At 45.9% G+C, this 12,377-nt stretch overlaps 1 protein-coding gene across 1 annotated transcript; it reads right to left on the bottom strand.

Moving 5' to 3' along the window:
• Nucleotides 1-4,190: 4,190 nt before the first annotated feature.
• Nucleotides 4,191-8,450, bottom strand: FGF19 (fibroblast growth factor 19). The gene is made up of 3 exons (XM_051620969.1): nucleotides 8,063-8,450; nucleotides 7,847-7,950; nucleotides 4,191-4,523 (listed from the first exon to the last, which is right to left on the bottom strand). Exons 1-3 carry the CDS (start codon nucleotides 8,448-8,450, stop codon nucleotides 4,191-4,193), a joined length of 825 nt encoding a protein of 274 aa, XP_051476929.1.
• Nucleotides 8,451-12,377: the final 3,927 nt, after the last annotated feature.

Raw genomic sequence — 12,377 nt, 5'->3', positions numbered from 1 at the left:
AAACTGTCACAAATCCATCCCAAATTCAGAGTCCCGATGATGTCTTTTTTGCACTCCTATTTGCTTCCAAGGAAAATGCACCTCTGATCTCCTGGAGTCTGAAGCTTCCCACAGGGAGGGTTGGCTTCCCTCCATTTTTGAGGAGAGAAAGCACATTTATTTCATGGGTTGTGTCATTCTCCATTCCTACACTGGCAGAGAGTAGAAGGAGTGGTCTCAAGTTTTCCATGAACACAGGTTCTGTGCTTGAAGGAGAGATAACGTTTATATCACAGCTCTCAAATGAAGGATTTATAGCATTTTACACTTCCCCAAGGTGGAAAGGGAGATGATGCCCAGGATCTCCTCTTCTGCAGCCTTCCCACTGCTCTAACAGCTTCTATTTGCACATCATAGACTTCACAAGGAGACGTTTGACACCTGACCTTTAAGAACCTGGTAGGGCTGTAAAATGTCCTGTTGCATGAAAGCAGTGCCATTGTCCTGCAGTCTTTGAGAAGCTCTGGTCAGCTGGGACATAGGTGGGGAAAGGTGGTGGTGTTTACATTCCCACAGAACCAAAGGGAATGGTGTTCCCAGGTTCTGCACACCAAGTTCCTGACCGAGTCAGGTGTCTGATGGTAGGGAAAGAATTTCCCAGGAATCCTTCCACCTCAGGCTGTGATCTTGTCTCATTTTATAAGCAAAACAGCCAAGTCTGGTCAGAGCTGGGATGGGAAACCTCCAAGGAAAACTGAAGTGCTCCAGGAAGTGGTGATTCAGCTCCTGGCATTCTTCCCTCCGTCTGAGTAAATATTGAACCAACCTCTAACCATGCTGTTGCAGGAAGAAACATTGTGCTGCTGCTGGAAGATGCAAATCCAAAGGAGTCAGCAAAAAGGGTCGCTGAAGAGCTCAAGATGCAGTTGGCAAATGTGAGGCTGCTCATCACTGAGCCCCAGAGCAACATTAACGGGCAAAGATCTTGTTACACCTGCTTAAAAATACCTCTCACTGGTTAAATTGAACAGTGTCCCCTCTGAACTCTATTATTTGCTGTGTTTCCCATCAAAACAATGCCCTTTTGAAGCAGAGAAGTAAAAGTGGATTTCTAACCAAGCTTTAAAAGTTGACATTTATTTTATTTTGTTTGCTGTTGTTTTTTTTTATTTTTTCTGGGGGTTGGTTTTTGGTTGGTTGGTTGGGGTTTTTTTGTATTTTTTACAAAAGGCATTTTAAAGGTATCTAATGCTCCAAGCCAACAGAGATGTCTGCTCAGGACTGGAAATGAAAAACAGGAAAGCAGAATGCCCCAGGCCTGGAAACTTCTTTAATGAAACAACTTGAACATCAGGACTACATCTCCCAGCAGTGGCTGAGCACAAAGGAGAATGGGAAGCACCACGGGAGGTGTTTGCCAGCCAAGAAATCTGCAATTCCTGTGACTCACACTGTTTCCAAATGGAAATGTTCAGCCCCTTTTCCTGCCAGGGATGGACAGCTTTTCCAGGCACCAATCACCAGATTTCCCCCTGGCTGCTCTCTGGGTACAGTTCCCATTTGCAAAAGGCAGCAGCACCTTCCACCCCGAGGATTTTTTTGGCATTTTGCTGGTGAATTCTGCACAGCTGAAGAAAAATCTATGCCTGACACTGTTTTTTTTCCATCATCCCAAGGGACTGCCCGCTCCATGAGGAGGATTAGCACAGCTTTTGGTGTCCAGCACCTCCATGGCTGTGAGCAGTGAGAGCAGCAGGTTTTTAACAACATACATGGAATATGAAAGAGATGTTTTATTGAATAGATGCAAATCTGTGGCTGCTTTATCACAGATCAAGTGTAACTGCAGCACTCACCAGCCTAGATCTACAGCTACCTGAAAGGAGGTGGTAGTGAGGTGGGAGCTGGTCTCTCTTCCCAAGTATTAAGTGATAGGACAAGAGGAAACAGCCTCAAGTTGATCCAGAGGTTTAGATTGAATATTAGGAAAAAACTATTCACTGAAAGGGTTGTCAAGCATTGGAACAGGCTGCCCAGGGAAGTGGTTGTGTCACCATCCCTGGGGTTATTTAAAATACATGTAGACATGGCACTTAGGGACATAGTTCAGTGGTGGGCTTGGCAGTGCTGGGTTAATGGTTGAACTTGGTGATCTTAAAGGTCTTTTCCAACCAAAACAACTCTATGAATCTGTTCTAGGATTGAATGCTGCAGAGAACATCAGGACACACTCACAGAGCTTAAAGCTGAGCTTCACTCATTTGTTGTACCAAACAAATAATGTGGGACTGGATGGAGTGAGCTTCACATATCCCAAGGTCAGCATTTCATGGGCTGTTTCCAGAGCCCTTCTGTAACACTGACAGTTTTCTTAGACTTGCTCTTTCTTATGGAGCTCACCAGCAACTGGCAGCAGAGAGAGTCAAATTCCAGCCTTGGCATTCACTGCCTAGCTTTGGGAAAACCCCTTTGGCTCTCCATGACCTTGTCTATTGTACCTGAACTACAGCACCTTCACAGGGGACTTCACCTTCACTCAGCTGCCACAGAGCCAGAAGCCACAGTTTGCTAAAGTGAAGTCTCTGGACCAAAGGAGTGACAAAAGTTTCTGCTTGATTTCTGTGTTGAAGATGATTTTCTTCTTTTTTTTTTTTTTTTTTATTGCAAATGTACACAATTACACTACTGATAATGCACAGGAATTTCAAAAGCTATTGTTTGCTAAGATTTCCTGATTACAAAACTTCACAAAATTTGTTACAACTAAAAAAAAACCCACCTTCAAGAGTATATAAATATAATTTGGAGCATAAATAACAGTAACAAAATAAACAGTTGCACGTATTAAATAAATTAATTATAAATATTGCATTGGCAATGAAGTGCTAGGTCAGAAGAACACCAGTATTTCCAGTTGAGCTTTCTTTTGGTATAGAAATCTCTATTATAAATGGACTTTTGGAAACTAGTAGAATCCCTGGAACCCTTTTCTCACACGTTCTTTTTGTTTGGTTTGGTTTGGGTTTTTTGTTTTGTTTTGTTTTCCTTTGGTTTCACCTGGGTTATTCCTTCCTCAAATTGTTACAACGGGAGAGCAGAACTGAAGACATCAAACATCCACGTTTTGGCCAGGAGATGCAGATCATCCCTTCCTGCAAGAAGAACACCACGGCTGACCCAGCTCTGGGGCACTGAAGTCATGAAATTGTCTCTCCACTGATTCCCTGGGGTGCAGAATCAAGCCTGGAAGGGACTTGAAAGAGTTACTGGCGGTTAAAGGGTTAAACACAAAAAAAACCTGTTTTGCAATTGATTTGACCTATACATCATCCATCTTCAGTCTTTCTCTCTGTATGCTAACAACATGCATCCTTATATACAACAGCACCTTAATTTAAAGACTAATTTGAGCTGCTCATTCCCAACATGATGCCCATAATTGCTAATTCTGTGCACTCTTCCAACCACACACTGAATTCTGACTCATGGTAATGAGAGCTCTGCTGGATGATGCTGATCCCACAGTGAACATAAATTACCCTTTAAAAGAAACCAAAGATCCAGTTTTCCAAAGTACCCTTTAGTAATAAGGGAAGGAAGAAATTTTTCCCTTTGTTCCCTCGTTTCCTAAGGGAAGAAGAAGCACAATATACAAGCAGAATTGTTTCTTCAGTGGTCGTTTCCATCAGAAAATTTTCCCAGAATGCTGTCAGCAGCTCTTCAAGGAACTGCATCAACTCTAGTTTGTGTAACCATATTTTCTAGGTTTCCCTTCATCGTGTTGTCCTACAAATGTTTGTCTTTCAGGCCCCTGAAGCCAAGAGATCATTAACCTCCCTGTGACTCGAAAAAAAAAAAAAAGGTTTTCTGCATCTGCTGCTATGAGCAAAATTAACAGGTAATGAATATGTGGTAATGAAGTTGATGTAGACAATTTAGCATTATTTTCTCATCACCACGGAAATGGAGGAACTCTGATGAAGCCATTCAGCTTTTCTCATTTAATCCTTTTCCAAATAAAACTCTAGATAGGCAATTCCTTAGACTACAGAATAGCCTCTCATCCCTTACAGGTACAACACATGGCAAGAAAAAGGCTGGCTCGGCACCAAAACATACAAAACCAGTTTGAAGTATCCCTACACGAGGAGCTAAAAACCCCTCCAGTATTCTGCAATATTTCTTTCAAAACAAGTTGTGTCTGATCACAGTCATTTCTGAAAGCTGGGGCTCTTCACTGGCGAGAGCTTGGAGGTGATGCCAAAGGGGTCCATGCTGTCCGTTTCCAGAGGGGAGGAGTAGACCTCTGGCTCAAAGGCCTGGCTGTAATCACCATATTCACCAAAGTCTGTTGACTCCACGGGCACAGTGTTGATCATAGGCAAGAAGTGAGACAGTGGGAGAAAATCTTTTCCTTTGAACTGTTGTCTTTGCTTGGCGCTACTCAAAGACACTGATATCCCGTATTTTTTTGATTTATAGACATTGTAGCCATCTGGACGAATCTCCTCTTCAAAGGAACAATCCTCAGTGGAATACCTGAGCTGAGGAGGAAGGAGTAGCAAGAATTACAAATACACCCACCAGGCTCATTGCCTTCAACCACGACATAAAGCTTTGATGCAACCAGCCCTTTTCCCCTCTGCTGTCACTGCGGGTGGCCCTCTGGCTTCTCACTGGTGCCCCAGTTTGTTGCACCTTCCAGACCCCACTGCCAGATCCATGCTGGTGAGCCTCCTGCTGCCTCTCTACCTGGCTGCTGCAGGTAGATGCAGGTGGGACCTGTTGCTCTGGTGATGGCTCTTTCAGTGGTGGACAACAAGCATCAAGATGAAGTACCCTGAAATGGTCAGGCAGTTGGACGAGATGATTGTTGTAGGTCCATTCCAACTGAAATATTATTACTATTCTATTCTATTCTATTCTATTCTATTCCATTCCATTCCATTCCATTCCATTCCATTCCACCAGAGCTCCCCACACTGCACATAGTATGCATTTTGGGTGATGAGGCCCCTAAAAGACCTAATCCAGAACTCCTAAAGTTAATGCACATCCATCACATTAAATAAGCTTTGAATCCTGGGTGTGTCCTTCTCCACAGCTACCACGCTCATCCTGTCCTCAGCACAGGGAAAAAGAATCTCAGATGACAGTGCTCATTTAGATAAAACATCCCTAATTGCTGACAGTACTTTGCTGTGGTCAGGAGACCTAATCCAAGAGTCCTAAGGTATAAAATCCTAGCTCTGTTAGAGGTTTGCCTGCATAAGGTCTTCAGGATCTGATCTGTAGAAAGGCAGCACTGTCAAAGACAGTGGCTCTGCAAGCATGGCCAGTCAGTAAAGCAGCACTAAAAAGGTAATTGCCTTGTTGTTGTGTTTTTTTACTCAGCATTTGCTGAAATTACAAAAGACCAGTTAACACAGTATTATTTACTCATGAGTTGTTATTTAGAACTGGCAAATTAATAACAACACAAGTTAAGATTTGGTATAGAAGAAGGTATTTTCCTAGGAACGAACTGGCAGAATTACATTTGTGATGTACTGTACAGATAGTACATGAGGAGTTTGCATCACCAGCTCAGACCTTTCCAGATCCTTACACAAACACTGACATTTCTTACAACTCTGGTGCTATTTCAGGCTCAGCCACTACAGGTGATTGAACTTGAGGTCAATAAAAGACAATTGCTAATTATGTTTCAGTCTGCAGTAATAAAAGTGTCCTTACATGAATGCTCTGCCTGTCTGAGTAGAGAGCATGTTTGGTACTTTTCAGTCCTTTTTCAAACACCCTCAGTAAGACTGAGTACAATCAAGCACATCCATTTGGTTGTCATTTAAAAGCCCTTTTTTAACCAATCAAGTAATTTTAAGAAAGGCGTTTTCTCCAAATAAACGTACACAATATTTATCATTCTACACACCTTGTATCTCTGAAAAATATATGTCTATGATACAAATTTATGGCTGAATTACAAGCTCTCTTTATTTCCAGGCGTGTTTAGCCTCACTAACAAGGATGATGAAATAAGAAAGCTTCTTGAGCAAGTGCACATTACAAATAACAGTTATTGATTGAGCCCTGCGTGTCTCAGCTATGTCATTCCCTCCTCGTTTTATTTGGACTGTCTCTAGTGTAATTTTTTAAACAAGTACCAAACACACTTGAAGTATTTTCAGATTATTATTTTCACAGGAGGATTTTTACACTGTGTCAGTATATTCAGCAGTTACGTGACTTCCCCCTAAACCACTGGCTCTGCCACGCTGCACATTGAAAAATCAACCTTAGTCATCGGTTTTCCAGTGTTCAAAAAATGCATGTTTCAGGAGAGCAAGTGGTTGCCCAGTTCAGTTCCCAGACACTGCATTTGCCCTTTTGTTCTTCCACTCCTCAGCGTTGTGCTGATAAGGCAGAGAATTGCCTTGCAGAGCTGCCTGCCCAGGCTGTAGGGGGAGGTGGTGCCAGGTGTCCGTAACACAGAGATGGGGCAGCATGGGGACGTGCCATGGGGCTTTCAAAAACAACACCACCTGCAATTACTCCTATACATGAACAAACTCAGTCTCAGCCAAGGCATGGCTTTAAAATGGTGCTCCACAAAAGCTGTCCCAAAATTCTGTGACTGCTAAAGTCCAGCCAGCAGCTCCGATGGGAGCAGGACCCAGGGTCTGCTTTGGATCTCCATGAAAACATCAAGCTAACAACTGACCTGCTGCATCATCTGAGCCTACACACCTTATCATGGCATCAGCTGGTTCTAACTGAGAAAAGCAAGGCAATTCAGAAAGAAAGGCTTGACCCTATGCTATATATGCATTCAAAAACATCACTTCATCAGTCTTGCTCTTACTAAAGATACTGGGAGTTTTGAGAACAGGCCAAATCCTTGCCTGACTGAAACCAGCAGAAACGTTGCCGGTGCAATCAAAGCAGAATCGAGCTGTATCTCTACGGGGCCACAATAAAAAAGTCATTTGCTCTGTGAAACTCGGGCTCCTGTAAAGCAGGTACACACAGACTGCATCCGAATCCTGCCCTTCGTGGGCCGACGTTGAGAATTCATGCAGCTTAAAAAGCAAGTTGTATCACCCAGAGCAACCAGCTGGTGCGCTGACACGCCGAGGGAACGAGCATGACCTGACCAAGCGGTGTCAGCAGGTCACACAGCTCCCCAGCTCCTGGAGTCCCCCAGGTGCGCTGCTGTCACAGGTCAGCGAGGCAGGGGAGAAGGGTCCTTCTTCCCCCAAAAATCTCCCTTGATCCTACCTCAGACACAGCAACCCCGTGATCCTGGGATGTGTGTACCCCTGGCTGCCACCTGCCTACATCTCCTTTCCAAAGGAATTACCTTGTTGTTGGTTTTGGTCGGGGTTTTTGTTCCTTTATTTGTTTTCTTTTCTTTTTGGTTGTGTTGGTTTGGTTTTTCAGAATACCTGCCCTGAACAGCGAGAAATTATTCCGATTATATGGCGTGATTTAACCTATTCCTGCCCCAGAAACAGCCACCCACTGATGAAGCTTTTCAAATAGAAATGCAGTTTTGCTCTGGGCTGTATTTCGGCGGGGGACACGCAGCGTATACTTTGCATCCTAAATGAAGTTCCTTGATGAATTCTAATAAACCTGGCGGCCTTGCAGGCAGTAACAGTGACAAGAATCACCGAGGGGGGCGGGGGGGGACCCGAGAGCTTTGTTAACTCGTTCGCAAAATAAATAAATATGTGTATATATACGGTTTTGTCTGCCCTTTGGTCTCGGCTGCCGTTCTAGCGCGGCGGCCGGGCTGGGAATCTCCCTGGGGAAAGGCGAGCCCGGGGGCAGGGCCGCCGGGGAGCGGGGGGGCATCGCAGCTCACCTGCCCGTGCAGCCGCCCCGCCTCGTCCATGCAGAGGTACCGGGAGCTCCGCACGCCCTTGATGGCCACGGTCCGCACGGAGACGGCGCGGATCTCCAGCAGACCTGCGAGAACAGAGCGGCCACACAAACGGCGTGAGCTCCGCGGTTCCGCCACCTCCCATCCCATCTCATCCCGTCCCGTCCCGCTCCGGTACCGCCACCCTCGGGAACTCACTCTGCGGGCTCTGGCTACCGGCAGCGTCCACTCGGCCGTCGCCGCCGATCCTCAGGAAGCAGCTGAAGAGCCCGTGCTTGCTGGCGGTGTAGAGGTGCCGCAACCGGATCGGTTCCCCCCAGCCGTAGTTAACGTGCGGACCGGCGTCGGGCAAGGGCAGCGGCACGACGGCAGCGGCGAGAGCCAGCAGGGCCAGGGCGGCGGGGGAGGAGCCCATGCCGCGGAAAGGGCGCGGAAAGGGCGCGGAGGAGAGAGCGGAGACCGGGCGCTGGCTGCCCTGGCTGCGCCTCGGGGATGGAGCGCGGGAGAAGCCAAACCCCCTCGGCCTTTTATAGCTCTCCCTTATCAGCCCGATCTGCATCCAGCGCCGATACCGAGCCCGTTTCATAGCGGGAATTGGTCGGATCGGTCACTCCCCCCGAAAACATTGATCGGGTGACATCATTTCGCAGAGGGACACCCTGAAGTCCCTTCCTCCCCGTTCGCATCTCCCAGGTTTTGGTGTGTTTTGGTTTGGTTTTTCCCCTCTCCGAGGCCCCGTTCGTGCCCGTCCCCGCCCGGCCGGACCCCCGCGCTCCTGGGCTGCCCCGAGGGGCGGCACTGCCGGTCCCGCAGCCCCTGCCCTGACGGGAGCACCGGGAGGGGGCCCAGGGATGGGCGTGTAGAAATCAAACCCCCTCCAGGGGCTGTGAGGAGCCCCGGCGGGGGCTCAGCTCCTGCCTCGGGGCTCGCCCATCCTTTATTTTCCCTTTCGGCACCGAGGGAGCCGCGCCCTCGGGGAACGCTTTTTACACCTGGCTAAGGGAAATCGGCCTCTGCCGCGGCCGCTGCAGCTCCGCTGCGGGGGTTGTCAAGGCCAGGTCACGTCCCAAGGCTGGGGGTGCTGGGGGAGCGGTGCCGCCGTTCCCGGTTACCGGCACAGCCTCCCGTACTGCGCTGCGACGGGGCGGCCCGGTACGGCCCGGTACGGCCCGGTACAGACAGGTACGGCGCCTCGGGGAGGGCTGGCGCTGGTCCCGGGCTTTATTGCCGCCCGGCCATCCCCGGCTGTGTCACTAGATGGAGCCTGGCACCTGGGCTGAGGGCTGGGCTGTCCTCTGGGGACCTGGGGGGCTCTCCTGCTCGTCCCCTTTCCTACCGACGCTGGGAGGTGGGGGAGAAGCGTGTGTAAGGAAACCTGCCTCGTTCCCAGCCGGCGACCCGACCGAGGCATCGAACGGCATTGTTTTATTTCGTCTGTGCGTGGACTTTTTCCACGTAGGCTCCTCCTCAGCGAGTGCACCAGGAGAGCCGGCAGGAAGAAGGCAGACACGGCTTGGCTTGGTTTTGCCCTTTTGTCGCCTCAGGGGCATTTCAGGGGACTGCTGCTGACCTTTCTGCTGTCCACCCAAAACGAGCATTAAAGGGATCTTCTCCGATCTCAAGAGAGAAAATGGATGATTTCATAAAGAAAAAAAAAAAACCCTTCTCCCGCGGGTCAAATTAAATAACAATTACTTGAAATATAATCCCCTGCCCTCAGCAACTTCTCTGAGACAATAAAGTTCCCATCTCCTTCAAACAATGCTTCTATATTTTGTTACCTGTTTGCCTCCATCTGTCTGGACCCTTGCCTGCCATCCTGTCAGTGCTGACACAGGTCACTTTTCTTGAGGAGCACTCTTAGCTGGGTGCATAGACAAGATCATAGCAAAATACAGAGGTAGGATGGTGGTCTGCACTTGCATGAATGCTTACACCTACCATCACCTGTAGCTTATGGTCCTGAGGTTAATCACATGGATGAATCAATGATCGAATGATCAGGGTCTTGCATCATATAAACTGCCTGGAGCAAGGGATTATATGCCACCCACCTCTTGAGAAGCAACTACTGATTGTGGTGGCTACCTTTGGGTTCCTTTGGTGGTCACCTTGAGACACCAGTTTTCTCAGCAGGACTGATGAATAATTAATAAAAATCAGGACCACTTCACTTTCAGGTGTATCCTGCTGCATCCTCCAAATCACAGGCTGATTTGAGAAATTCTGGCCTTTCAAACACTGCACAAGTTCTCAGGATTACAAACCAGTAAATAATACTAAGGCATCTGAGATCCTATGTTGGTGTGTTTTTTTTTTTTTCCCTCCACAGAATTCTGCAATGTTATTACATGACTGCTACAAAGGCAGTTCACTGCCCTGCAACCCTGGGCCCCACAGCAGTTGTGCATGTAACTCATCCTGGCTGCATATACATTCTTCAAGGTATTGAGCACCCACCACGCACACAGAGGTTATGGTCTGAAATGAATCTGAAAGGCGTTTGTAATTCATTTTGTTGTGCATCTCAGTGAACAGAAGCCATTTTAGGATGTATTAGAGTGTGAACAAGATTCATGAGCATAAATACTTGGTTTCTTCATTGAGAAGTCAAACTTCCTGCAGGTAGTAAGGAGGCTTGCAACTTGTTTCTTCATTTTTGACAGCATTGTTATTATTATTCCCTTGTGAAGAACAAAAATTGAAGCAAAAAAAGCAAATAATTTGCACTAAACGATATTCCAAATCAGTGAAAAAACTGGCTGGAACTTAGAAGTTCCTAATCATTGATGGAGAGCATTTAAAAATTATTTTAATTGTTACTGTTGCTGATGTTCTGTGGACTGATGTTTAAAGGTTCGTATCTAAGAATTAAAATGAAAATGAAGCTCTTAATTAATTTTTTGAATGCTCTTAATTAATTTTTTGAATGATTTCTCTTGTTATGAGAAAATTTCAATAGAAATAATTTATCTAAGTTCCTCTGTAGTCAGTGACAGAGGTAAGTGTCTCCAAGTAGTTATCTGGAATGGGTAGTACCAGACCTATCTCAACACAGTTGTTTAAGAGATATGAGATAAAGAATCTCTGCAAGTGCCTATTTCTTTATTGGCTCTGTAAAAAAAAAAAAAAAAAAAGCCTTGATTATTAACCCAGATTAAGTATTATATTTTTAGTAGAGCCAAATGAGCTAATGAATTTCACTGTTTTCAAAATATGAGTTGCAACATGTCGTTTTCATTTCAATTCCTGTGTCATTGAACTTTATCATTTGCTGCCATCTTTCTACCAAAGTTCAATAGAAAAACATGTCTTTACATGCTTTTACAAATGTATTGCAGAGAATAAATTATTTGCAGAACAAAGATATTGCAGGGTGAATCACACCATCACTTCCAGGACTGGACCTGCTCCCTACATCAACAGAGCCTTCAATAAGGAAACCTGGTAGTGTAGGACTTTTTGCTTCTGTGGGGCTGGGAAAAGAAAACCAGTCTTGGAGAATAAAAATACCTCCTGAGCAAATAGTACACAACTGCAAAAGCATTTTCACCTGTTGTAATGAATCATTTATTTCCACTGCACTTTTCCATGTCCCTATGTGATTTCTGCAGAACAAGAGCTGCAGCTTCCCGTAAGGTTAAAGCTGAGCTGATTGTCTTCTGGAAGAAAGTATCAACCTAAATTTAAAAATCAAACATCCAGAGATCCTGGAACATGCCAAAAAGTTAACTGAGGGATTGTGCTTAACTGGGCAATAACATCATTGGAAGCAAGTGAAACGAGAGCAAGGGAGTTTGCCACAAATAATGAGCAGAAATAAGGTGTGAAGCCTCCCACGAGCCGTAGGTGGTCATGGCAGGCTACCTTGTGGTGAAGATCAAATGAAAAATTATATAGGTGAGTCACTCAAGGTTGAGTGGTGGTCAAAATGTGATGAACTAGATGTATCTAAGATGAAGAGATGTGTTCAAAAGTAGAATAACTTCAGAATATCAAGTGAACATAATGGAGAAAAGTTTGCAGAAAGAAGAAAACCGTATAGAATCTTTAAGGACTTTTTACTTCCTTTGGGATCTCCCACAGATTTAGGAGTAGGCATTCCATGTATGTGATTCAATATTACTTTTGAGAAGAGGTTTGTTGGTCTATTCCCTTTTTCTCTGAAACTGGAAGTGGGAGAATTACAGAGGCTGTAAATTCTCTCAAGGAAGGAAGGTCCCAAAAGCAGAGCTCGAGGTGTCAGTGCTAATTCCTTGGGTTTCTGATTTCTGCTGTAGTCCCTGCGTGTCATCCCAGAAGTGACAGCAAAAAGAAAGCCTTTATTTCCCCTGTGGCAGAGAGCCAGCAGAACAGTCCCATCCTTTCTCTTGCTGCTGGTAGAGAAGAATCTGTCAGGAAAAAGAGGGAAGGCAGAAGTGAAGACACAGTGCACTGCGATACGCGGTTATTCGAGCACGGGGTTGTTCTATAAAGAGCCTTATCAGCACAGTGCAAGTTAAAAAAGCTGCCT

The sequence above is a fragment of the Apus apus genome, chromosome 5, assembly GCF_020740795.1.
Source record: "Apus apus isolate bApuApu2 chromosome 5, bApuApu2.pri.cur, whole genome shotgun sequence".
In the NCBI taxonomy this organism is placed as follows: Eukaryota; Metazoa; Chordata; class Aves; order Apodiformes; family Apodidae; genus Apus; species Apus apus.
This window is presented reverse-complemented; position numbering and strand designations above follow the sequence as displayed.